General features: G+C 38.5%; 1 protein-coding gene across 1 annotated transcript; it reads left to right on the top strand.

Annotated features, from left to right (window-relative positions):
- Positions 1–26,573, top strand: LOC122062892 (rhomboid-like protein 20). Its single transcript, XM_042626566.1, has 8 exons — positions 1–165; positions 307–407; positions 3,034–3,174; positions 5,441–5,507; positions 12,170–12,318; positions 12,421–12,522; positions 18,293–18,418; positions 26,048–26,573. The coding sequence occupies exons 1-8, from the start codon at positions 141–143 to the stop codon at positions 26,219–26,221; spliced, it is 885 nt and encodes a 294-aa protein (XP_042482500.1). The 5' UTR covers positions 1–140; the 3' UTR covers positions 26,222–26,573.
- The last annotated feature ends 967 nt before the right edge of the window (positions 26,574–27,540 follow it).

The following is a 27,540-nucleotide window of genomic DNA, read 5'->3' as shown; positions in this document are numbered from 1 at the left end:
TAGACAGCTTACAGAGCAAGAAGACGCCTAAATAGACTTCTTCTTCTTCTGTACTCGACTCTGCATTTCCCAAAGAGTAAACAAAGAAAGGCGAGGAGGGAGGTTGGTTGGTTGGTTGTTGCTTCCTTCACCTCGTGAAAATGAACGGCGGCCCATCTGGTTTTCGTATGTATTTCTATTATTCTTTATCAATTTGATCAAAGCATACGAAGGAATAGGAAAAAAATCTATATTTGCAGATCTTTAACTTTGTATTTCTTCTACATTTTTGCCTGAAATTGGGTATTTCGATTTTTTTGCTTTCAGACAATTCTTCTGTCACAAAAGCATTCGTCGTTGCATGTACCCTTTTCACAGTCATTTTTGGGATTCAAGGCCGTTCATCGACGCTTGGATTATCTTATCAGGTACTGTGATTTCCTTGGACCCTTTTGGTGTTCTGTGGAGAGATGTAGATGAACTACTCTTTTTTCACTTTTGAATGGTTGTTGGCTTGCATGTGTTCATGCTATGATTGACGGAATTTAATTTGAACTGTGCTGTTTCTCCTCGAGGTTTTACCTGTTTGGGGTTGTTGACTTGTAATTGGGTCTTGTGCGGTTTGTTGTGGTTCGGATATTGATTGGCCAAGTGATTTGAGGTCTGTGGCTGCTCTGGGGATCAGTTTTTAGCTCTATTTATGTCCATTCTATCTGATGATGGATATACTTCTCTCACTGCATTACTTGAATTGTATACTAGATTCTATCATTAGTTTGTTACTGAGAGTGTCCTTCAAACTGTAATATTTCTTTAGAATCATTTTTTTTTGTACTTATCACCTTTTATTCCATCTATTGGGTACGTTCCAATTGTTGCTTGACTTATTTGATTGTTGTGTAATTTACGGTAATTTGGGTTATCCTTGTGGGTATTCCTTGTCATGGAAATTGCAATGTTTTAATTCTTCTCTCAATGCACCATGGGGTTTTTGTTGAAATAAATTGTACATTGTGCTTTCTTTTCCTTTTATTTCAATGAGATTTGGACAACCTTCCCACTATTCTTTTGTTTGTGCCATCTCCCTAGATTCAGTTTAATTGAATAATTTGTTCTTTGCTTTTAGCTAGTGATATGTTCACAGTTGTCAAGGCTGTGCCTAGGCATCCAGGCATATTGGTCGCCTTGTGGTTTGGCCTTGTGTCTAGGCCCCTCCAACGCCTTGGGTTGGCTAGACACTGTGACAACTGACAACCATGGATATGATGACTAGGTTTCCAACATCTAAGATGGGATCTTTAACAAGTCCAATACTGTGAAGATTCCAGTTGGTAAAGTCTGTTGCCTGTTATCTGTAAGATCTGGCATTGAGTCCCACCTAACCTTTTCTGGGATGTACATCCCCTTCCCTCTCTATTGTATACTCTAGTCGAGCTATGTCACCTTGTGGTAGTACGAGTTTTATGATTGATTGAAAGAAGGAAAAAGGAAAAGGAATTCCAGAACCATATTTTTCACTTCGTTATTGAAGATGTAACCCTTGTTGTTTTTCATAGCTGACAAGGTGTTTAATATGGGTGGCTTTCACATATCAGAAAGTTGAAACTCTACTGGGAGTAGTCTGCCATTGTGAGGTGTATCCTCTTGTTGTTTCCTACTGTTATTGCTATCCTATTAGTTGTGGGTTTTGGTTTTTCTTTGCTTGGAGTAATGTGTCATTATATTTTATTTATCAACGAACTGTTAATTATCAGAAAAAAACCCCTATAATATTGGTAACAAACTATTCAATCTATTCTCTTTTTTCTGCTTTCTAATTTTTTTTTTATCAAAAAAGAATCTATTGATAAGAATAAAAGGGACTGATGGGATCACCTGTTCTTCCCTCCCTTCTTCTTACTTGATAGGCAACAAAAATATAACAATTAAAAAAATTGTAAGAAATTTAGACCATTTCATTTGCAGATATGGTTTCACAAAGGAAATAATCAAAAAGGAAGAAAAAGGAAGGAAAATAGACTAGAAGAAAATTTCATTCAACTTGAGATAAGAGTCATTGATTGGGATAATATAGAGAGATGGTTGAGGCGGATTGTTACTCTGGCTGTTCATTTGGAATCATCCTATCTCCCATGAGTGTATTGCTGGTGAAGTTGAGGTATTTTATAATTTCCAATTCCATTAGTGAGTGCTTTTGACTTGTTTTGCAGTATTTAGTGTTAATGTGTTTATGAGGTCTGGATAGCGAGTCCTTTTTGTCATTAGACAAGGAGTCCATCATGGGAAGTTGTCTACGAATAAATCCTGATAGGTATGCTATCATCAGTTTTGAATGAAATATCAGCATTTGCAAGGTAGAGTTGCGGAGTTGAAGGTGGACTTCTTGAGATAATACTTTCTTTATTTTCTTTGTTTTCCCTCATTATCTGCGGAAGTATCTGATTTGTTGCAATCCCTGAACACAACTGCTAGAGATTTGCTCCTTAATTAGTATTTTGCTCCTGTGAAATATGGTGCTACTGTTGTTTTCATAGCAAGAGTGACCTAGGATGATTTCCCATTTGCTCCTTCAGTAGTTGATGGAGCCCTCCCAACCGTCCCTCACAATAAAAAAAGGATAATTTTCTGACACGACTCCTCATGTTGGTTGATATGGAGGGAGTGTAACCACTGGTTTTTTGATAAGCATTCAGAGACTGGTTCAGTTGGTTAGTAGGGAAAAACTTTATTAGTGAAGGGGCTTCTACAGCATTTAGTGATGTGCAGAGAAAGCTCTTGGGTCAGTTCTGTTAAGTTGCTATGCTTGATCTTGTGTAGTAAGGCCCTCTTGCAATGTGGACATCCCTTTCATGAGTAAAATGTTAACACCTTTACTTGTAAAACAAAAGGATACTTTATAATAAAATTAAATTTCTTGTTACCTATCTTCGAAGATGAGTTACTGGAAATCATGTTAGTTTCTTAATGCTTCATGTCATTGGAGGTTTTCTCTTTTGAACTTTGACTTTATATCTAGAGTGAATACCTTATGGATATTCTTCTTTGTCATGACAGGATGTTTTCGGAAAGTTTCACCTTTGGAGGTTCCTTGCATCACGTTTTGCCTTCTCATCAACACCAGAACTAATGTTTGGATTGTATCTGCTCTACTACTTCAGAGTATTTGAGAGACAGATAGGGTCAAATAAATACTCAGTAAGTAACCGTTCGACCCTCAACTGCTTGTAGGACTACCAAGTTTAGTTTTAAGTTTCATTTTGCGTGGCAATTTCGGTTTTGGTCCCCAAATGAAAAGTTTAAAAACTTTGTTGACTTCAGTGGAATTTTTTGGCACAATTAAATAATTTTTTATACATGGTTAAGGCTCTCTTTGGTATAATTTGAATTTATATTTATCTAACAGATAAACATAGAGGCGTTTGGTATGATTAATGACCCCTATTTCTCATTAAAATAAATCCATATATCAATAAATTCATAAACAAGGAGAGGTGTTTATGATCTCCTTGTTTATGAATTTATTGGGATAAAGCGATTATTGTTGTTTATGTGCTAGACCATTAATAAGCACATGTTTTAATGGCTCAAAACTAAGGGTAAAAGGGTCAATTTGCATATTTTTATAAAAATCCCTCCATATAGAGTCCGATCCTTTGGTGAAACCCGTTAAGGACATCCAACCTTTACCCAAAAAAAAAAAGTTAAAACATCCAACGAGTCTAAACCTTCATCCATCTCTCTCTCTCTCTCTCTCTCTCTCCCAAACCCTAGAAATCATATGAATCGACCAATTGGATTCTCTGGAATTGCGTTGGCTTTGGTCAATTCCATGTTTTAACTGAATATATCTGGCCTGCAACTGAGAATGAACAATGTTACATACTGTATTCTACATTAGGCATACCAAACCTATTTTTTATTACTATGCCAAAGAGAGCCTAAGTAAATTATGGTAGATTTAAGTTGAATAACTTAAACATACCACTTTTATCTATTCGAAACTATGGAATTGGACCTTAGCAAACCCTTGAAATGCCCTAAAAGGTGGTAATCTTGAATCAATTTAGATGGGTTTCTTGATAAATAGATGTGCTTTCATTTTTACCCAGCAAGAACCTAATAGATTTATCAGGAAAAATGAGAAAAATTTCAAACGACAAGTTCAAGTGATTTCACTGGAAACAACTGGAAAAGACCAAAATGTGCCACGAATGCTGAAACATACTGAAGTTACAGAATTAGTGAATCTCTGAATGAAATGTTTCAGTGAAATTTATGTTCTTTTTTTGCTGCTCAAATGATATTTCAGATTTATTGGCTGAAGAAACATGCTGTGAGTAAGCTTCTAAATGAATTAGGTTTTTTTAGGAACTTGTACATATGCTGATCTTCCATATGTCTACAATATCACCCTCCCATGGCTTTCGCAATGTTTTCCTGGAAATGGAGACCACTACAATAGTCTGGTGGCTATGATCTATACATAGTACACTATGTAATTTATCACCAAAAGTGTGTGTGTGTGTGTGCATTCTTTGAATTAATAGTATGTTACCCATCATAGTTGTCAAAGTGTGTTGCCTAGGTTTTTCCAGGACCAAGGCGATCAGCCGCCTAGTTTTCTAGGTGCCTAAAGTCCCAAAATCCATCGGAGAAAGAGGGAAAAGGGGGGTGGGTGGGGGGAGAAAAGTAAGGGAAAATGGAGGAAAAGGGAAAAGGAGGAAGAAGAAGGAGAAGAAGAATCCTGCTGCAACCACTTCAACTTTGTTGGAGGATCCTACCGCATCAGTTGACCAATGCTTCTTCGCCTTCCTGTTTTGAAGAGGAAGAAGTATCACAATGAATGGGTTAATTTAAAACAATATCTTTTTTTTGTTTAAATACTTCTTTCCATTTTTAATTTTGGATAAAAATCACCTTCTATTTATAAGTAAAAGAAGTAAGATCTTAATTTAGATATAACTTGGACTAAAAACTACTTAAATGATCAAAGTCTTATATATTACATCTAACTCCCTCCCTTTTGCATATGCATGCCTAGTTGACCAAGGACGATGCCTGGCCACCACCTTGGGTCGCTTTGTTTCCATGACAACTATGCACCCAAAGATGTTCATGTGTGTGTATTTGTCTGTGTATTCTTTCAATTAATAGAGCATTCCCAAAGATGTTCCTAATTTTCATAATATGTGTGGTTCATATTGATGGATGATAAGCTGCACAAGGCAGATGCTTTTTTGTTGATAAGAGATAGCTTTAAATTATTTTATTTAGTATTTGTGTATATATATATATATTTATTTATTTATTTTTAATCTTGTGTCAGTTTCAATATTATGTGTGGTAATGAAGACAGACTTAGTTCTCAATGAATATATTAGTTTTTCTAATCTTATTTCTCAGTAAACTGAGGAATCATTTATGTTATTACCAGGTTGCTTAATGTATTCATGTCTTGCAGGTCTTTATCTTGTTCTCCATGATCGTCTCATTGCTTTATGAGGTCCTGTTATTGTTTCTCGTTAAAGGTAATTAATATTTTCAGATTTTCAAATGGTGTGTCTCGTTACTGCTACTTTGGGCCACTGTCATGTCTCTCTCTCTCTCTCTTCTCTTAAAATTGTCTTCTAGTTTTTTCAAATTTCTTATTCATTATTGCATCCCCCATGCATTTTCTTACATTATTTTTCATTTATTAGTAAAAGACAAGACACAACACCTAGGCGATGCCTAGGTGTCCACTGTCCAGGCACCTTGGTTGCCTTGCATCTAGGGCCCCTCCAACACCTTGGGTTGCCCATAATATTTGAATCAGAATGAAATTGTGATGCTCCAATTCTGATTGGTGAGGTGAGAGACTTATCTTACTCATTTGACATGTTGTTCCTTGGAGGCCAAGATTGATCAACTCTCTAGCCATATCTCCTTAGCCGACTAGGGAAGTTCCAGTGTAGTGGACTTGCATTTTCAAGTGTTTGCTCCTTTTGTAATTATGGTCCCTTTGGTGATTTTGTAAAATTTCCCTCCTATTTCATTTAGAAAGACTTGCCATTTATGATAAAATAAACACTAAATTTATGTTACGAACAATATTTGGGTTTACTCTTTTATCTATGTATTTATGCCAAAGGTTCTTTGATAGGCCCAAATGGGAAGGTTTCCGATACTGCCACCTAGTTTTTGACATGTGGAAAGGTGATGTGGAAATTCCAACTTTTCAACATATAGTGTACAGTCTGGATTCACCACTAGTCAAGTTTCATAGCCCAATTCAACATATGCCCATGTATTGGAATTTTCCCTTCTATTTTAATCTGTACATTTGTTTCAACCATTTTAATTTTAAAGCCTTATTTCACCACACGGCCAACTCCAGTAAGGCTGAAACTTGATGCGAGCAGGGGAGCCTTGGCCTTTATTTGTTACAAAAATTGGGTCCACTTGATCTGGCATGTCACAGATATTGGTTTGTAAAAGGTGGTCTCATTTGTGGACCTTGCAGGAAACCAAAGCCTGTTTGTTTAATGGTGATTTGACTAAGTATCAATGGAGTTCAGGATTTCTGCAATTATATGATGATGCTTTAACCGATAAAGTAATTTGTTTGTGCATCTGCATGTGTTTGTGTTATTTTTCAAAGCTTGGTTTACTATCGTCAAATTTGAATTTCTCCTTGGCCCGTAAATTTCTCCAGAAGCATCCAATCTAAAATGGACCAGCAGCTCATCTCCTCGATGCCAAAATGTAAAGCTCCCAGAATCTCTCACCTGGCCTTCGTTGACGATCGCATGATCCTTTCCAAAGTCAGCCTCTCTTCAATTGTGACCACTATGGACTGTCTGCTGCTCTTTGAAAGGTTCTCTGGCCTCCACACTGACCACTAAAAGTCCCTCCTCTTTGTGTCTGGTATTTCTGATTCCAATGTGCTTTCCCTTAAATAGGCTACGGGGTTCTACATAGGCCACCTCCCAGTCAGGTATCTGGGCCTGCCTCTGATAACTTCCAGCCTAACAGCTCACCACTGCATCCCTATTTGGATCAAATGCGCAATAAGCTCCAGCTCTGGAAGCGTAAGCTGCTCCTCTCCTATGTCGGTAGGCTTGAGCTTCTGAGATCTGTGCTCCAATCCGCTTACATATATTGATCAGGCATTTTTGGGCTGCCCAAGTCTTGGATCAGGAAGATTGAATCCCTTATGTGCGCCTTCCTTTGGAAAGGAACTGATTGCTCCAACTTCCTCCATCCCATCAGCTGGGCTTCGGTTTTCCTCCGTAAAGATGAGGAGGCCTTGGGCTGAGAAGAATTAAAGATGTTGATTCCATTGGCATTCTTAAACTGATATGGAAGTTTGCTGCCAAGAAGAAAAGCATCTGGGTAGATTGGGTCTAGTCTCGCTCCTTCGCATTGACTGTATTTGGACTACCCCTGTTTCTTTTGATGTCTCTTGGGTCTGGAGAAAGATTATGGCTTACAGATTTCTTGCCTTTGGGGCCATCAAGTCCCTAGTTGATGATGGCTCTGGTATTCGCCTTTGGTTGGATCGTTGGCACCTCTTGGGGATTCTCATCCACTCAGTTAGGTACAAAGTGAGATATGGCTTGAGCTTTGACAGATTCACCTTAGTATCGGATATCCTTGTCCTTGATGGGTGGGTCTAATGCAGGAGTAGATTACAAGTGACTAACTCTGCAGTTTATAACCCCAAACAATACTAATAGGAGCAAGAAACAAAGAAATAATACCATCAAATAAACCCCCTAGGATACAATACCCATATAGGAGCAAAACCAACCAAAATGCCAACCCGATAGGAGAGAGAAAGACCTTCTATAGAGCTGGAGAGAGAAAGGTGCGGCCAAGTCTGTGGGAGTCCGATTGAGCTGCACTTTTGGGTGTAGATAGTCCTTAAGGAGGGGACAAAAACCCCCAAATATGAAGGGCTTTTGACGGCTGGTTATGGAGTTATGCGTTTTTTTGATTTTCAGACCTAGAAGAGAGAATGTGAAGAATTCTGCGGGAACAACAACTTGTCTTCTTCAGATAACCTTCAAGAGATGATCGATTGATCTTCTTAGAGTATAGAACCAGTCCTCCGAAGGATCTCTAGATCAGATATCAAACTTGGGCAGTAATGAGGGTTGATTGGCTTCAAGAACAAGAACTCTTTGGCTGGTTGATTCTGATTTTGTATACTTTAACAGGTTTGAACTTCTAATAACAATAAACAGAAAATAAAAATAGAAAAAAAAAAGAATCGATGGAGGGTTGAGAAGGGTGAAAGAGAATAAAGGAATGGGTATCTCACCCCTCAGGTTTTGGGTATCACACCCCTCAAAGGTTTAGGCATCTCACCTCTCAATAACGGTTTTTTTAGCTAAAGAGTAATCACTCAATAATTCATTCATTCAAATCTGGAATTATAAGTACATAGGCTCCTCTATTTATAGAGGGTAGAATGGCAATCAAACTATTACTAGGAGCTAGTTTCCCAATAGAGGACTAGACACTCCTATTACAATTAGAAATTCAAAATAGGATTAGGACTTGACTTTATGACTCCAACATGGAGTAGGATTAAGTAACTAATAGTCCATATAGAACTTTACAACCGACCAATGGCCTAATGAGCCTTTATTGAATTAAATAGCAACTAACTAAACTAATAAATTAAATCCCGTTTTTCTACCTTCTACTCATATTTTAGTCCTATTAAAGTGGTCAATTTAAAAGAAAACCCATGGGATCAAAGCCCCAACACATATATAACACAACCCAAGGCTTATTTGCAATAAAATAAGCCCAAGTGACTTATCTACATCAACTCGCCCTCTCTTAGAAAAAATTCATCCTCGAATTTTGTAGAGTGTGAGGGTGATTATATCATGGTGCACGTCCCTCTTCAAGCCGTAGAAAAATTCAGGTAGCTCTTTGATAATAAAGGGTAGCTCTTTGATAATAAAGATGTAGTCTAGAATGTGAGGAGCTCGATCTTCAAGATGCTTTAATGGGATGATAAACTCCACATGCTCAACTTCAATATCTTCGGATGTATCCATAGGGTCATCTACATATGCACCTTTGATCTCTTCTAACTTCAATGCAGCATAAAGCTCTTTTGGTTCATCTACCTGGTGGTTTCTAATCGGTTTCATTGATGGTTCAAACACAACTTCATTCTTGAACTCCTTAGGATCTTCCTCTTGGCTGTTCACAATCATCACAGTTGTTGTAGTGTCAAGTTCCCTAGTCTCAACTCATTGTCCATTGTGGCAACTTTGTTGCTTTCAACTTCTCCCACATGAGTCTCGTTGATGGGAACATCAATGACTAGTTCTTTCCTAACAATAGGAATGGCTGGAAAAATTTTAACACTAACCTCAACTTTTGACTCTAGTTCACTGGTCAGAGGTGCCTTCTCTTGTTGCTCCTTCGCAATAGAGGCTGATGAGTCCTTCATTGTATTGTCAAGTGTGGGTGGCTTTTGGACATCTGATGGAAGGAAGTACATGTTTCGTTGAGGCTCAGATAGGTACATGCCTGCCAACTCATATTACATCTTGTCCCACGTTCTAGGTTTACATTCTTGAGCTTGAAGTTGCCTTTCACGGACTCTCCATTGCATTCGAACATAATCACTCATCTGAGAACATACATATTGACGTTTTTGTGTCTTTGTTAGTTGTAGTTGTCAAAGTACATGTCCAATTCACGCATCCATTCAAGGAATTCCCCACGAAAATAATGTGACTGAGCATTAGATTGGGCAATAGTAGCCTGAGTATTGCAGTGAGCAGCAATAGACTCTCTTAGTTCTGCTAGTTGTTGAGCATGCTTCAAACTTTGTGGTCAAAGCTTGAATTGCTTTCCACACAACTTTAAGAGTGATTTGGGGTTCTTCTGCCTCAGCCATATCTCTGATACCACTTAATGCAGGAGTAGATTACAAGTAACTAAGTCTGCAGTTTATAATCCCAAACAATACAAATAGGAGCAAGAAACAAAGAAATAATACTATCAAATAAACCCCCAAGGATACAATACCCATATAGGAGCAAAACCAGCCAAAATTCCAACCCGATAGGAGAGAGAAAGATCTTCTATAGAGCTGGAGAGAGAAAGGTGCGGCCAAGCCTGTGGGAGTCCGATTGAGCTGCATTTTTTGGTGTAGATAGTTCTTAGGGAGGGTACAAAAACCCCCAAATATGAAGGGCTTCTGACTGCTGGCTATAGAGTTATGCGCTTTCTTGATTTTCAGACCTAGGAGAGAGAATGTGAAGAATTCTGCGGGAACAACAACTTGTCTTCTTCAGATAACCTTCAAGAGAGGATCGATTGATCTTCTTAGAGTATAGAACGAGTCCTCCGAAGGATCTACAGATCAGATATCAGCCATGGGTAACAATGAGGGTCAATTGGCTTCAAGAACAAGAACTCTTTGGATGGCTGATTCTGATTTTGTATGCTTTAACAAGTTTGAACTTCTAATAACGATAAACAGAAAATAAAAATAGAAAAAGAAGAATCGATTGAGGGTTGAGAAGGGTGAAAGAGAATAAAGAAATGGGTATCTCACCCCTCAGGTTTTGGGTATCACACCCCTCAAAGGTTTAGGCATCTCACCTCTCAATAACGGTTTTTTTAGCTAAAGAGTAATCATTCAATAATTGATTCATTCAAATCTGAAATTATAAGTACATAGGTTCCTCTATTTATAGAGGGCAAAATAGCAATCAAACTATTACTAAGAGCTAGTTTCCCAATGGAGGACTAGACACTCCTATTACAACTAGGAATTCAAAATGGGACTAAGACTTGACTTTTTAACTCCAACATGGAGTAGGATTAACTAACTAATAGTCCATATAGGACTTTTCAACCGACCAATGGCCTAATGGGCCCTTATTGAATTAAATAACAATTAACTAAACTAATGAATTAAATCCCGTTTTTCTACCTTCTACCCATATTTTAGGCCCATTAAAGTAGCCAATTTCAAAGAAAACCCATGGAATCAAAGGCCCAACACATATATAACACAATCCAAGGCTTATTTGCAATAAAATAAGCTCAAGTGACTTATCTACATCAGGGTCCCTCCTCCTTGTACCTCCTACCCCTTTTTTATTGGCAGTTAGTGATGCTCTTTCGTCCATCTGTAGAAGGCCACCAAGCTTTGGTGACTTAGTTATTTGGTCTCCCTCTTCCACAAGCATCTTAAGCTCCAAATCTGCTTGGGATCTTATCAAGGTTTGTGCCCCCTTAATCCTTTGGTGCGAGTTTGTCTGGTTCAATAACTGCAATCCTCGTTACAGTTTTACTCTTTGGAGGGTCCTATCCCCCTACCTTCCAACGCAGTCCTTCCATATCCTCCAGCACATTCTAGTCCCTCCCATTTGCTGCCTATGTTGGAATGCTCTTGAATATGTGATTCTTCTCTTCTTCACTAGTCCGTTATCCTCCGGGACTTGGGAAGGGATACTTGCTAAATGCTGGCCCCGCTGGAGAAGCATTTTTCCCTTTGATAGAGAATATTTATGGGTAGACATGACCTTTTGGTGGTGCTTCCAGCTGTGATTCTGTGGGCAAGCTTGACTTTGGTGCCACCATCTATCATATTTGGTTTGAGCTTAACCTCAAAAGATGGTCCCACAATTCCAGACCAAGGCAGCAGATTCTTGCTACTGTTTCTTCTGACATCAGAAGCAAACTCTCATCGGCCGTCTGTCGATGCATCGAGTCCCCTCAGAGTAGCCTAATCGTGGATTCTTGGGGTCTCCCTGTTTCTTTGATCCCTTCCCATGCTACCTCTTGATTAAGCTGGAATTTGCTTGTATTGCTCACTTTGTTATTCTTCGCGCGCACACACACACACACACACACACACACACACACACCCTTTTCTTTGTTTCTTGAGAAATTTGAGCGTTGTTTACTGATTATAGGTGGTATTTGTAAGTACAAATTAGATTCAAGGTTTTTCCCCCAGTGATATGATCATGATGTGGAAACTTGCATACTGCCGCACTTCTAAGCTTCTTATATTTCTTGTTTTTGGTGTTCTACATTTTCCTTAAACATGTGTTGTCATCGATATTCTTTTTTTGGTTGGGGAGGGGGAGGGGGAGGGTTGGGTTAATGTAGGGAAAGTCAGTTGTTTACTAGTAATTCATTTGGTTCTTTATCTGTGCAGATCCCTCTAAAGTGCTAGCATCTGGGCCCTATGGTCTCATATTTTCTTCATTTGTTCCATTTTTCTTTGATATTCCTGTTTCAACGCGATTTCGTATTTTTGGAATTCACTTCTCTGATAAGTCATTCATCTATTTAGCTGGTATTCAGGTAAACAATTATCTGTTTTTTTGATGGGTTAGCCAAATAACTTGAATGCAATATTTCTTACAAATTCTGAATTTGGTATCAAATTGATTTTTCATCATACAGCTTCTTTTATCATCTTGGAAAAGGTCTATTTTACCAGGCTTGGGTGGCATTCTTGCTGGCGTCCTATATCACATGAATCTTTTTGGCTTCCGTAGAATGAAGGTTAGTTTTGTTTTTCGGATTTGATTTCTTTGCTTGAATGAAAAATGCATTTTGCAGGTTAGTTATTTGTTTGCTAACTTTTTTCATAGTTTTAACCATGAGGGATAATTCTTAGGAAAAGAATTGAAGTCATCATATACTCTCTTCATTCCAAGTGTTTGGAGTAGAGAAAACTCTCTCTGGAGCTTCTCTTATTTCATAGTGGATGTCTGTTTCTATGATATGTACTTCTTACGTATGTTGAAATAAGAGAGATGGGAGAGCATGTAGGGAATAGTGAGTTGGATTAATGCCTATCTCATAAGAGAATTTTTAGGAGAATAATTGGCTTCTTTGTATTTTGTAAGAGCCCATATAAATAGGCTTCCCACATGGTTACAACTTAATAAACTAAACCCATAACCCTGAGTTACATGACTACACCTATTATAACACGACACCTACCCATCCATTACCCTTAGAATAATCACTTGTAACTTACACAACTAACTCATGTAACATTTTATAATAATTAATTAATAATTATATTCTACTCCTATACACACACGTAACATTCCCCTTTGCCCATTTAACCAAAGCCTATTTCGTGTAGCCTTTTGTTGCCAGCATTGTTGTTATGTCATAAGTGCCTCCTATCAAGAACTTATCTTAATTTGGAAGAAATATCTTTGCTCCGTCTTTATGGTGTAGTTAGGGAATACTGATATTATAAGGTGTCTGCAAATTCATTGATTTGAAAGTCCCTCTAGTTCAAACACCACCCTATCCTGACATCCATTATCATTTTGCTCTGTAATGTAGAAATAGGTTGACAAGTCAAGCCTAATCCAATGCTGCAGGATACTCTCAGAGAACACACAAAAATGAAGGCACCAATAGTATAGATCAGATTAGAATACTATACGGAAACAGATCTGGAAAAATCAAGGCTATCAAATCCAATAATTGGGGTTTCTGTAATTAGAATATAACAACTGTCAAGGGAAACTCAAATGCTGATTTATGGTTAGAACAGATGATAAAACATGAACAATCATCATAGAAATCAGAAACAAACCATACCTAATTATCGATCTCAGTAAATAGAACAGATTAGGTCAAAATTCCAATTGGGCAGAACTGTGGGTGATTTTTGTAGCAGACCAACCAGTGGTCTGATGGGGCCCAAACTGAGATCTAACCACCTTCAGATGGGGTCTAACACTTGACCAAAAGATGGGGATAGTCAGGTGGTTGAAATCCCTTGAATCAAGGATGGATTGGGGAACAAGAAAGAAAGTTTCAGAACTGGAAAATAGAAAGTATTGCAGATCAGTAGTGTGGTTTAATTGGGATGAACTGAGATGGAATTTGAAAGCTTGGAGTTATTGAAAACAGTAAGATAAAAGATAATAAAAGTAGAAGAGGACCTCTTGGGCTTCCCACCGCAGAGAGTCAACTGATCAAACTTCCAGTTCCATCAGCCTTGATCAAACACAAGACAAATCTCCATGGAGAAGGCAGCAGCAACTACAGCAATTGTTTTTCTTTCAAATCATGGAGCTATGGGATCCTCCATGCTTGTATTTATAGTTAAAACAAAAAGGGAGTTGGGCAAGTCCAATTTAGAAAGTCTCAAAAATAGAAACTTCTAATTGGTTGCCTATTACATAAGTTTCTAAAAACTGAAAAGGATTTTAATTACTTGACTCAACTAGTTAACAAAGACTAACAACTAAAATTGAACCCACCTAAAATAGAAACTAGAAAAAAGGAAATAAACTAGTTAATCCCGTATGCAACTATAACACCCCTAGTTTAGACTCATAAAAGTGGCCTATTACACTCAAAACACATGGGATCAAGGGCCCAACATATATGGAACCCAAGCCTAGGATTATTCTTATTAAAACAAGCCTATTTCGGTGATGAATTTGCATCACTCTGTCTTCAGTCTTCACCCCCACATGGTGCTCCTAAAAGCCTTTGTATCTCCCCATAAAAAGATAATTCTCAATCATCCTTCTTGTTAGCTGACCAGTCACCCATTTTGTCGACAACAGATAAAGATCTACCTTTTTAGACCCATTTATGTAGAGTTTCTCTGAAACTTGTGTCATACATATTGATAATTATTGATTAAGACCCATCTTTTGGGAGATTTTTTGGGAAAATTTGTGGTACCTAGGTTCAATAAAAAATAGAGGAGGAGAAATAGAGGATGATCTTGCATAGATAATTAGAATAGGGTGGTGAAGTGGAAGGGTGTGTCCGGAGTGTTGTGTGATTGACGTGTTCCTCTAAATTATAAGAAAATTTTTACAGGACAGTTATACGATCTACAATGATGTATGGAATTGAATGTTGGGCAGTAAAGAAACAACATATGAGCAAATTGAGTGTAGCTAAAATGAGGATGTAAAGATGAATGAGTGGTAAAGTGGAAAAAAGATAAGGAATGAACTAATTAGAGCTAATTTAGGAGTAGCTCCGATACATGATCAGTTACGAGAAAGCCGTTTGAGGCGGCATGGACAGTTGCAATGGAGGCCTTTGAGTGCACTAGTATGGAGAGGTGATTTGATTTAGATCGAAGGATCCAAAAGAGCTAGGGAAGGCTTAAAATGACTCTAGAAGAATTGGTGAGATGGTGAGGAAAGACATGCATAGCTTAGGACTAGTAAACAATATGATGAGAGTAAATATATGGAGCTAACTTTACAGGCGAGATACAATCTCTTTGGACATCTCTTGTTGGGTTATACACCCAAGTTGGCAAGAATCCTTGGTTTCTTGGAGGGAATTTTAGTGTGGTCCTCTATACTCATGAGAAATTGGGAGGGGAGCCTTCAGGGGATCAACCGGTTGCTGAATTTGAATCTTGCTTGAACACAATGTTATGGGTATTAAATGGACAGGTTTTAAATTTACATGGTCCAATAGAAAGCAAGGAGTTCAGAGGATTGCAGACAAGTTGGATAGGGTTCTCTCAAATGAATTCTGGTTAGATGCTTACCTAGTGGTCATTTTTAATCCCTCTAGAATCCAAGGCTCAAAAACTCGTTTCGTTTTTCCGTTTTGGTCAAATCTGAAACCAGAAAAATACCAAATTTTTGGTGAAATCTTGCCGAGATCGTGCATTTTTTTTATTTTTTTTATTTTTTGAATTTTGGTATCAGTGGTCAAACGGCCATTGAAGGCTCCGATACTTGAAGGATCATCTTGTTTTAGGCTAAATTAACATATGTAAGTCTTCACACTGCAAAAAAATGTCACACTGATGTTTTGGATTTTCACCCTTGTTTGGCAGTGAACATCAAACAACCATATTGTTTACATTATGTAATATTGCCTATTATACATATGGGTGCGTCTGTTTGTAACCAAGACATTGGAACCGTTCTTTTTTTACCCTTACAGAACAACGTAGTGGTTCTTTAGAGGGTTAAATATGGAAAATCGCAAGATTCTCGCACAATCTCAGTTCAAAGGGTAATTTGGGAAATTCTCAAGTCCAGCACATTCTTTCTGTAACTCCCCTGCGCCGACTTCATCTCTGCTTTTCTTCATCGTCCCCGACCTTGCTCATTGTCTGGGCTTGTTTCCATCTCTCTCTCTCTTGGTCTAAGTTAATGATTCAGATCTGAGGTGATTGGAGGAACAAAAATAAGGAGGGATGATGGGGCCATGGTTTTGCCCTCAGTTAGCTTGAGGTTTTCAATCAGTTGCAAGAATAGCTACAGGGAGGAGATTTCCAACCAATTCATTTTGTACGGTGTACCATGGGATGAAAGAGAAAACCATTTGTCGCTGCTATTGCTGGGAACAACCACTTGTTGTTCAGGTGTCGGAATAACCACATAGAGGAAAGAGAGAGAGAATGGGACACCAATTCATTCAGATCGTAGCTTCGGTTTGAAGAGAACCAATAGCCACTGCGTTATTGCAGGAACAACCACTTGCCAGTTTTTCCCCCTTTTGACCAAGGAAATTACACAGAGAGAGCGCCTACCCTTGTAGTCCCAACTCTCCACATTGATGCAAAAATTAACGAGGAGGAAAAGCTCTTGCACATCTTGAGCCTAGAATGTTCCATAAAACGATCAAATCCTTTTCCCTTGAATTATTATCCTGCATCTTTTTTGAAATTAAGAAAATTCATTTTTAATGTTTTAGAAAACTATTGGTTAACTACGTAAGAAACACAATCATACATCATGCTGGATACAAACATTCTATTAGGGTATCCAAATCCATAAGAAAAATCCAAACCAAGATGGCCATTGTTATTTACTGAGATGTCAATTTAGGTTGAGAGATATGCTATTGAGTTTGACGAATCAATTGATGGGGTTGATGGAGAACAACGGAATGCAAGATCTGGCTGGGACAAATTTGAGTTGGAGATTCAATGAGTGGGGCTTGTGATCAGAAGGTGACCTCATCTTAGACATTGATGCTGGAAAATCGCAAAATGCTGTAGAAACATCTCATTTCATTTATTGATTTGGGCAGAAAACAAGAGAAAGAGAGAGGAAAAGGATGGGGAAGAAGTCGTCCATCAGGCACGTTCCTAGGTACCATGGAAGCTCAGTGCCGCCGGAGTTGCGAGTGCCACATTAAAAATTATTTAAAATGACCTTATTACCCTCCAAAGACCAGTTAGGCTGGAATTTTTTTGTTTTTGTTGATAATTGTACACTCCGTGAAATCACATTTTTACTCCCTATCCCCAACAAAACGATGGTCTTATGGCATAGGATACAAAAGAGAGGTTACAACATAAGTTGTAACCACCTTAGTTACAAACAGATTATCCCTTTACATATTGTTTTAGTACCATAAGACAGAGTAGGCAAGTAAAACAAGTAAATTAGGCATCAGTGGTTGAAGAAACATAATATTGATTAATAAGTTATGAAATAGAACCAAGTACAAACTACAAAGAAGAGTTCTCAAATTCATTGGTTTGCTAGGTTAGTGGTTGAGAAACTAATTGGTTTAATAATTTAAAAGTGTGACTGGGCTATGCATCAATTACTCACTTTATTGTAAAAAGTTCCAATGTTTTAAGTCTGGTTGCGCTGGTGACTAAGAGCTGACTGCACAATGTGGCTGAAATAAGTTAAACCTGGGTTAGAATTAGGCATCTGTAACCTAGAAAAAATGTGTGAGTTGTCTGGTACAAATGTATGTAAACTGCATTGCATCAGTCCCATGATGGGTTTGGGTCTTGTTATAGGGTGGCTGACCCTGATCCAGCCTGGATACAAGTCCTGTTGTTTTAGACCAACGATAACCTGAAAACCATTAAGCCGGGTTGGTGGATGGGGACAGGAATTCCTTTCTCTAATTTGCTGTACTTAGTGTAATACTAACTCATTAAAACCCTTACTTACTCTGTTGGCAACCCATACCCACCAGGTTACCTGAGTTGGACCTAAACCTTAAATGTAGTTCTCAAATGGACTCTTGATAAATTGGGCCTTGTCTATCCGGTAAACAGACACTGATTAAATTTGGGTTGGGATCAGACACAACATAACCTGGGACAATCAGGCGGGTTGGCACCAATATTGTTACCTCTGAGTAGGAGTAAGTATTGAGGCTTTTAACTTTATCTGCAAAGAACTTACGTTCTGGAAGGCCTTCTTTCAGGGAGAATTGAGTACTCTGATGTTTGCAATGTTAAATTGCTAGTAGTAGATTCATTATTCATATGTTGTAATTTCCGATATCTGATTTTTGTATTTCCTGATAAGTGGGACTTTGCATCTTTGGCTCTATGCAGTTCCCTGAATTTGTCACATCATTCTTTTCACGCCTTCCATGGCCCTCTGCTGGAGGTTCATCTCCTACAGCATCAAGTGGCAATATTATTGCAAACATGCCTTCTTACACAGGCCGCCCAGTGGAGGCAAGTATATTTATTTATTTCTTTAGGTTTGCTTATCATTTGTGAAGAATGTTCTGATGTTTGCTTCAATTTTATTTTTCCTGATGGCCAGTTATTGCATCTTCCCCCTCCACCAAAAGGAAAAAAAAAAAAAAAAAAAAAATCCATGTTTATAGCTTCTAGTGTTTGTTCGTTTGGATTATGGGTGCGGTTTTCTGCATGGCCTTCCATATAAGGTATCTATGGAAGAGCACCTAGTTCAGCCACATGGCAAGTCGGGTGGGGCTGAAATTTTGTGGACAGGTGGAGCCCAAGGTCCCTACTCATATGTCAAAAGTTTCAGTCTCAACGAAGTTTTCCCAGTGGCAAATAAAGCACTGAAAAGTCCAGGACTGTGGAGATGGTGGATGATCATACATAAGGATGATGCCAATACGTGTGAGGGTATATGATTAGATCTTCTTACAAGACTAGGCTTAAGTTGGATGTCGCTTAGTTTATATGTCCATCTTTTTCCTTAAACCAGAGTATCTACAAACCTCGGATAAGTGGAAATACATTGCAAATACATACACCATCCCCTGTAACAGGATTGCTAGTTGGTCCCCTTTTTTAAGCGATATCCATTTCAAACATGTCAGTCATATCCCCATCAAACATGAGTAGGAGACTTCTAGTAAGACAATTCTTAGCTATCCAATAGTCAGAATTACCAGATCGTCCTTCCATGTGGCACATATAATAGGTGTGCCCTCCATAGAATCCTTATAATGACTGTTAACCATAGAAACATTTGCCTTTATATCCACAACCTTATTTTACCCATTTTTTTTGCTTGTAGATATCCAATATTGTACTTTCTTTCCATGTATATGTATATACTTTTTTGTCAATATGGTTTTTAACCATACCAGTTGGGCATTCTTGCATACTTATCAGAAAATTAGCTTCTATGTTGCCAAGTTTATTCTGTCCTATTGTGCAATTGTTCTAGTTCTTGATTTGGGGAACTCAACCAGTTCCTAAGGCCTGCTTCCATCTTCTTTTTCAAATTTAAATGACTGGTGGTGTCAGAACCGTTGGTGGTTTTTCTGATCTGGCTCTTCTCCTGCGTTGGTACTTCTGAGTACCTTTGATCTGCTTCAGGATATCATAAAGGTTTTGTGATGTTCTGATTTTAGGTCACTGTTCCTGTACATTTTTTATTTCTTCCCAGCTGCCTGTGATCTTATGTAGACGCTCTTTCTTAGGGGAGGGGGGCCTCTTGTCCCCTCTTATTTCTTTCTTGGTTAAGTGCTTCTCTAGTTTTTTCCAGTAAACTAAAATGAATGAAAGATATAAAGCTCATTAAGTTGTATTTCATTATGAAGTATTGAATATAAAATTTTGAAGATGAAGGTTGTTGAGATATGCAAGTCACGAGTTGGGGGTTGTCCCAACGTTTCCAAGTTAGAGTAGGTTATTTTAGTTTCCTAACCAGAGTAAGTTTCTATTTTCAAGTTGTCTTTCTGTACAAGGTACTGCTTAAGTTTCTATTTTCAAGTTGTCTTTCTGTACAAGGTACTACTTACCTTAGTTGGTGTAACTCTTTGGACTATATATAATACAATGGAGGGAGGAAGCTATAGACAACCGGATGCTCCTCTCTTTGCAGTCTCTCTTCTCTCCTTCTCTCCTCTCTCAAGCTAATGGTTACAGATCTTGAAGATTTATTTTGCAAATCTTATCTGGTATCATTTACTACCACTTTTCTCTTCCCATTGTTGCCTATGTTTGTTCAATACTCAAATGAAAGAACCTGGAAAAAAAATTTGTTTGATCCTTTAAGTTGCTACTTGTTGTACTTGGTGGATTTAAGGGTGTGGAATCTAAACCTAAAGTTTGAACTAGATTGGTTTCATATCGAGTGAGTTCTATCATTCGAAGCCAGTAGAGGTTACCTCTGGTTTGCTGTTCCTGTCGTGGGTTGAAGAAGAAGGCTATTCTTCTTAGTTGCTAGTAAGGACAGTTCTTGGGGTTATTATTGTTATGCCCCTCATTCTAAGTTTTTTTCTGCCTTATCTGCCACTCATTTATAATTCCAACAACCTTTTTTTTTTCTCCCATATATATTTACAATTTGGTCCACTGTTAGTTATTTACTTTATTCATAGGTCTAAACCATTTCTCAATTTAGGAAACTGCCACTATTCCTGACATTTGAGTTTCTATGGTTCAGGGTGGGCATATATTGACCTAAAAGCAGGGTTTTGCGACCCGGCATTGCATTAATTGGTATCACAGTCAAAAATCCTTTTCATATCTTTCAATCACGGTGGCAAAAAATGAGGTAATTCAGGCTATTCAGAAACTCAACTCCCATAATAAGAAAAATTAGGGTAGAAATTTCCCATCTCTTCAGACCATGATCCCTACAAGTTTCCATTGATAGACTAACAACTTCTGATAAAGTAAAGAGTCCAATTCAGTTTGGAGATTCTTCCAACTCCATTCCACAACATTCTACTTTTCCTCCCAGGCAACCTCCACCAGCAACCCTCATTCCTTCCAATCAGTGAAACCTGAATTTTTTCGGAGGGTGTGGGTTCTTAACAAGGGGGCTCATCTCAAGTTGCCCTGCCGCCACCACCACCACTACTAAATCATATGCGGCTGGTGGACTTTTTGATGATCCTCTTTATGGAGCTGAAAGAGTGCCAAGTTAGATGTTCTAGATTTCAATGGGGATAACAATCTGGAACAATACCTTGATTGAACTCAGTCTGGAGATATTCTTCCAATGGTACGGAATGAGCAAGACTAGAAACTTTTATTTTCCAAAGTCAAGCTCAACAGTATGGTTTGAGTTTGGTATATTAAGTGTCAACAACAGAATCAGACTCAAGGTTTCTAGTTGGTCAACACTTGGGCTAAATTGGAGGCCCTGAATTGGAGATTTTTGCTTGCAGACTACAAGCAGCATATGCACCTTCATTTTTCACAGTTGAGGCAGGACAGTAGTACTACTTGGCCACTTGGTCTGACTTTTGAGTGGGACGAAGAGGTATTTGTTGGTCCCGAGGGACGGAGGAGGCTAGGTTAGCCGAAAGATGGTTATCGGTTCAAGGACGCAAGGGGCAGAATAGCAGAGCCAGTACAAGTATTAGTAGCATAGCAAAAATGCGCTCCTCGTCATTAGTATGTTTGCTCGTGGTAATTGTGGCCTCTCGGAAGAATCGATGATTGCATCTTTGATGCACTGCGCTGGATTGGCTTACAGTAGGTTGTCTATGATGGGTGATATGGTACATGTAGCTTATCAAGTAGAGAGTCTGAATAAGCCTTAAAATTGGGGGAGCTTCCCAAGCAATTTCTCTAGGGGTGATAGCTTAAGCAACCAACCTTTTCAACTGGAGAAGCCATTCAGTAAACCATAGGTCAGTGGGTCTTTTGTTGTATCTTCAAACACAAAGGCTGTCACAGTGCTTTGCAGACAAGGCTACACGGACTATTTGGGTGTCCTAATCATTTGGTAGCTTTTACCGATAAGGATACTATACTCTCATATCCACTGCTTCGGAAGAGCAACAGAAGAATGGGATAGTTTATCCGAAGGCAGAGTGTGAGCCTATTAAAGGTAGCGGTAGTGACAATAATGGGGTATGATAGCCTTGATATGTTCTTTCGTCCTCTTTTGGCCTCACCTAAGATCTCTTAAGAGGATGATTGGTGTCATAACGTTATTTTTCAGACTTGGGTGAAGTGCAATTATTGTTTTTGTGTACTATGGTGATTCATGGAGGCAATTATACCGACTCATTTCAGAAGTTACCTTTCGTAAGCTTGAGTTGAAGACAAAGCCACATTCCAACCCGGCAAGATTTCTTGGTTGAACAACACCAATGAAAATCCTTGATAGCTGTTTGCTCACATATTCCTTTGGTGGTTAATAGGTACTGTTTTGGATGATATTCTACCTTTGAAGGTTTCTCTTATTATACTTGGGCGACCATGGCTATTCGGAAAAAAAAAGGTACAGCATTGTGGCTATGAAGATACATAGTCTGAAGCATGGAGGACTAAAGATGAAACTTCTTCCTGCGAAGGATCTGCCAACACTTGAACTCAAGCAGAGAGAAAGATCGTTTATCCTCCATCGAGTTGAAGCAAAGGGCATCCTTGGTCCTCACCCAAACTCAACATGGTCAAGTTCTTTTCAGAGAGGGAGAATTGATGCAGTAGCATTCTCGTGGCTGGTCTGACATGACCCAATCTGGAAACCCAGACTGAGAAGAACCAAATCCAAACCTGGATTTTGTTCGACTAGGAGTTTTTAGAAATTTAATTATTTGTTTGGGTCATTCTTGTAGCTTTTTATTTTATTTAATGGAATTAGATATATAGGAAAGTTTGTTTCAGTTTCCTTCTTTGAGTCAACTTCAGTTTTTAAAAGTCTAAATATATTGTAGCTATCGATTAAATTTGCAGTTGAATTGAATGAAATTTGAGATTTTTTCATCACTGGCTGTGAGTGTTGTGTGATTCTCCCTGTCCTCTCTCACTCCTCCCTGGTTCATTTCAGACCCTCTTGGTTCGGTTGAGTTCCTTTCTTACTTCTCCTTCTACCTGTTTCTTCTCCGTTCCTCTTCTTTCTTGTCTGTTCTTTGCTATTTATCTGTTTCTGGTGATACTGGCAGTCTCTCAAGTTTGGGATCGATCTCTCTTATCCCTTTCCCTTTCTTCCTAAGATTGTGGAAGTTAAATGCTTACCATAGGGCGACTTAAATCATAAAGTCTTATCTGAAAACCAATCCTTCTGCTGTGAGTTGCAAACCAGTGACTACAGCTGGTTGCTACAGTTTCGCCAGACCTTGTTTCAAATCAGTTTTACTTTCTTTCTGTTTGATCTATCAAGTTGCTACTTGTATTTGGGAGATCTAAGGGTGTGAAATCTAACCCTAAAGTTTGAACTAGATTGGAATCATATTAAGTTCGTTCTATCAATCGAAGTCGGTAGAGGTTACCACTGGTTTACTGTTCCTATCGTGGGTTGAAGAAGACTATTCTTCTTATTTGCTAATAAGGACAGTTCTTGCTTATCAATGTGGAGCCCCTCCTTTTCAAAGTTTGTTCTGTCTTATCCGCCACTCATTTATAAATTCATTTGAGTTTGTCATTCGGGTAACGATCCAAAAGCAGGGTTTTCTGACCAAGGGTTGCGTTACACATTGCCCACACAAATATCTCAGTGCCTAAAAGTATGTGTTCCTTTAGGATGTAGTTCCCTTTGATCCTATTCTTATGTGGTTGAATCGAATGGATTTTCTTACCACTTGCTTTGTGCTACAATAGCAGTAAAGAGCCGAATCATTGGACTGTTTCTAAGGAAGGATCTTGTTTGGTTCAAGTGCTTGTTATTGTTTTAGTTTAAAGTCCTTAAGAATCTAACAGGATATGATCATCTTCTTTTGAGGTTTTATGATGGATTCATACTTTTCAAGGCATCACCAGGCCATGCCTAGGCCACAAGGTGACCAGGGATGCCAAGATCCCAGACCGGACCATGGGGAAGAAAAGAGGAATAAGAAGAATAATTAAAAGAAAAGTGACAGAGGGGAAGAACGAGAAGAAAAAGAAGAAAATATACCCAGAATTGACAGAAATACTTGGAATTGACTAAAATATGTGCACTTTAGGACTTGGCTTGGGTGCTTTGGCTTCGCCTAGGTGACAAGGATGCTAACCACTGGCTTGGCGCCATGAAAATGATGGACAGAGTTGCCTCTACCTTTCTGACATGAAGCTTCTTGTATAGTCTTTCATGTGCTGTAATGACCAGCTGATATTGATATTTTGTTCGGGTGTTTGAACCTTGTTTTTACTAATAGGGTTAATTACACTGGCCTCCCCTGCAGTTGACGGTGTTTGAACTCCGTTTGGGAGAAACCGTTATTAGCTGGCGTGGCTTGTTTACCTATTTTCTTAAAGACAGAAATACCCTTTAAGGTTGTGATGTTCCAATTATACCCTTCTCCATTGTTACCTTTCAAACCCAAATAATAGAGAGGCCATTTCATACATCTTCTTTCTCCATTGTTACCAAGAACCCTAAGTATTACAACCAGAGGCAGGGAAGAACACCAAGTGAATCGTGCTTGCATTGAGAAGCATCATACGGCCTTGCGATAACATTCATCACTACAGTTGGTGGCTGCGATGGCTTGAAGCTGTGAGGGGTGGTGCAACTACCCCCAACTCTTCCTCCTTATATAAACCCTAACTCTTTCTCTCTCTTGCTTTTTCTTTTCATTTCTCTCCTCTTCTTGTCAAAGCAAATATTTGCAAAGATAGAGAGAGCGAGAGAGAAGAAGAAATAAGATCTGTAGAAAAATTTCCATAACAACATGGGACAGAAGTCTTTGATCTATGCTTTCGTTGCTCGCGAAACTGTGGTTCTTGCAAAATTTACTGAATTCACTGGGAATTTCAATTCGATCACCTTGCAATGTCTTCAGAAGCTTCCGGCCAGCAACAACAAGATTACCTACAACTGTGATGGCCACCTTCAATTATCTCGTCGATGACGGTTACAATAAGTAATCCTGATGTCTGATCTGGTTTATTTCGTTTTTTTTTAGATTTTCTTGAGTTTGAGACGTGTGGCAGAAGTGTTTTGGATTTCCGTTTGGATTTGATTTCTGGTACAACTGTCGGCGTGTAACAGAATAGGATCGCCGGAATCATCTCCTCCTCTCCGTCAGGTACAATCGTCGGCGCAAGTAACAGAGCCTAAACCCTCTCAAACGTTAAAGAGTGAAGAAAGACGTTGAGAAATGGGTTTGAATCAATATTTAGTGCAAGGGCAAAAGTGTCTTTTCCTTTTACTAACTTAACACCATCAAGGGGGTATAGAGTAATTGTTAGAACTGCAGGGGATGGTTATAACAATATGGCAAACTACAGGGGAGGCCAGTGTAATTAACCCTTACTAATATTATTTTGACAAGGAAAGAATTGTTTGGCTTCACACATTTTCATCATTCTTATGAGGAAATCTGAAACTTGAACTAAAGGTGCAGATTTATGCATTTTGTTAGAAGTCGATACTAGTTAGTGAGAGGGAATCGTGGGTTGCTGTTAGTGCAAGTCACGATTCCCCCCTCCTAGGGGTATTTTGGTCTCTAATAGTTATGTTAGAATTAGTTAGTCCTTGAGTTTCCTATTTCGCTAATGCTTCCTAGTTTCCTATTTGGGTTATGTCTCTATAATAGTTAGTCTATATAAATTGAATGAAGGAGGCAGTCCCAACTAAGGTTGTGATTCCCTAATTGCAGCCATCTCTTGTTCTCTTCTCTTTCTCTTTCTTATGATGCAATACTGCATAGAGGAAGTGCACTCAAACGCTATTAATAGTTCTTATTTTTGCTTTTTCATGGTTGGAATGTTGAAAGTTGTGTTTTCCTACACACATTTTCACCGTTCTTATGGGGAAACCTGCAATTTAAAATCAAGGTACAGCTTTATGCATTTGTTTAGAAAACCCTATTAGTTGTCTTCACTCTTATGTTTACATGGTTGGAAAGTTGACCGATGTGTTTCCTTGGCGATTTTGTTTGTTAGTTATTAATATTTGCCTCCAAAGTAACTTCTCCCTTCCCCTTCACTCTTTAGGGAAACTACCCTTCAGTTCCTCTTGCATCCACTACTATGGAGCCACCTGAAGACTCCATTGCTACTCTGGTCTCAATGGGTTTTGACAGACATGCAGCTAGGCAGGCTCTCGTGCGGGCTAGAAATGACATAAACAATGCATCAAACATCCTCCTCGAAGCACAGGGCCATTGATTGAAACCCAGCAAAATTTTTCTTGCAAACGGCTGCAAAAAGGAAGCTGGGTTGGTGTGACTGAAGAGTGATCACTATATATCCACCCAGGGGAAAACATTAGAGAGAAGACTAACCATCCACTAAGACCCAGCTCAATCTGCTATCTGGAAGCTGACAAGGCACTCATGGTACCATTACTATTTTCTTATTTCTCTGTCAAATTCCTTATTCTGAGTTCTTAATGTCAATATAATCAAATTATGAACTAGTGGAACTCTGAGAATATGACCTTGTGCAATTGGCTTACAGTGAATTCGCTTTGCATGTTAGTTCAAATGCACTGCAGCTTTGTATAGTTGCAGCTTAAAAATGTGCAGCTGTCCAAGGGTGGTTTACTGGTGCTGATATTATTTGACATTTTTAACATTGTTTTGAGTTGGTTCACTGAACCATTGGATATAAAGTTAATCTTAGAAGCTCCCACAGCCACCCCACCTGGGGGAAAAAAAAAAGCCATTCTACGGTTAAACTATATTAAAAATCTCATTTCTTTTGACTGCCCAATGAATTCTTATATGGATAATAACTTCCACTCCTGATTTTAGCTGACCCACTAGGTTTGGAGTTTTCATCTAAAGAAGGAATATGCCTAAATGACTCACAGAACATTTTATACACAAGAACTGAGATAAGGGTGAAGTTGCTGGCTAGCTTAGTTGGTCAGGTCTTGTGCTAGACGTAGACAATATCGGAAAAAGATCCTCTCCAACACCACCGACCCTCCAATGATCCATCCAAGGGTTGGGAGTGTTTGGACATGTATCCCCACGTGTTGAGATGCTTGACCAAGCCCTCCCAACCTTTGGATGGATCGTTGGAGGGTGGTTGGAGGGTGCATTCGTTGGAGAGGAGCCAGATTCGACAATACCTGGGTTCCAAATCCTGCTATACCCTCCGTGCATTATGTGCTTCACTCCCGTCCTGGATTTGGATCCTCTCCAACCTTCCTCTAACCTCTCATATGCACATATCCCAACATCTGGGGGCATATAGCCCTAAGCTTGCCCCCTCCGATTTGTGGATAGGGGTATTGAAAAAACATGTACTGTAATTAATTGAAAAATCGGTAATAATAAAGTAGCACTTTCTCGGTAATAATAATAATAATAATAATAATAACAATTATTATAATAATAATAATAATAATAATAATAATAACAATTATTATAATAATAATAATAATAATAATAATAAAAATTATTATTATTATAATTATAATAATTATTATAATAATTATTATTATATTTTGGCTAATGTTCAGCAGAAACTAAATCAAA

This window comes from Macadamia integrifolia, unplaced genomic scaffold, assembly GCF_013358625.1.
Source record: "Macadamia integrifolia cultivar HAES 741 unplaced genomic scaffold, SCU_Mint_v3 scaffold1133, whole genome shotgun sequence".
Taxonomy (NCBI): Eukaryota; Viridiplantae; Streptophyta; class Magnoliopsida; order Proteales; family Proteaceae; genus Macadamia; species Macadamia integrifolia.
The sequence above is the reverse complement of the archived record's forward strand: the minus strand, read 5'-3'. Positions and strand labels throughout refer to the sequence as shown.

Coding starts and splice junctions, on each gene's coding strand:
- LOC122062892 (XM_042626566.1), top strand. CDS start 141: ATGAACGGCGGCCCATCTGGTTTTC. Junction 3,175..5,440: donor TAGGGTCAAATAAATACTCA/GTAAGTAACCGT, acceptor CATGTCTTGCAG/GTCTTTATCTTGTTCTCCAT. Junction 12,523..18,292: donor TTGGCTTCCGTAGAATGAAG/GTTAGTTTTGTT, acceptor GGCTCTATGCAG/TTCCCTGAATTTGTCACATC.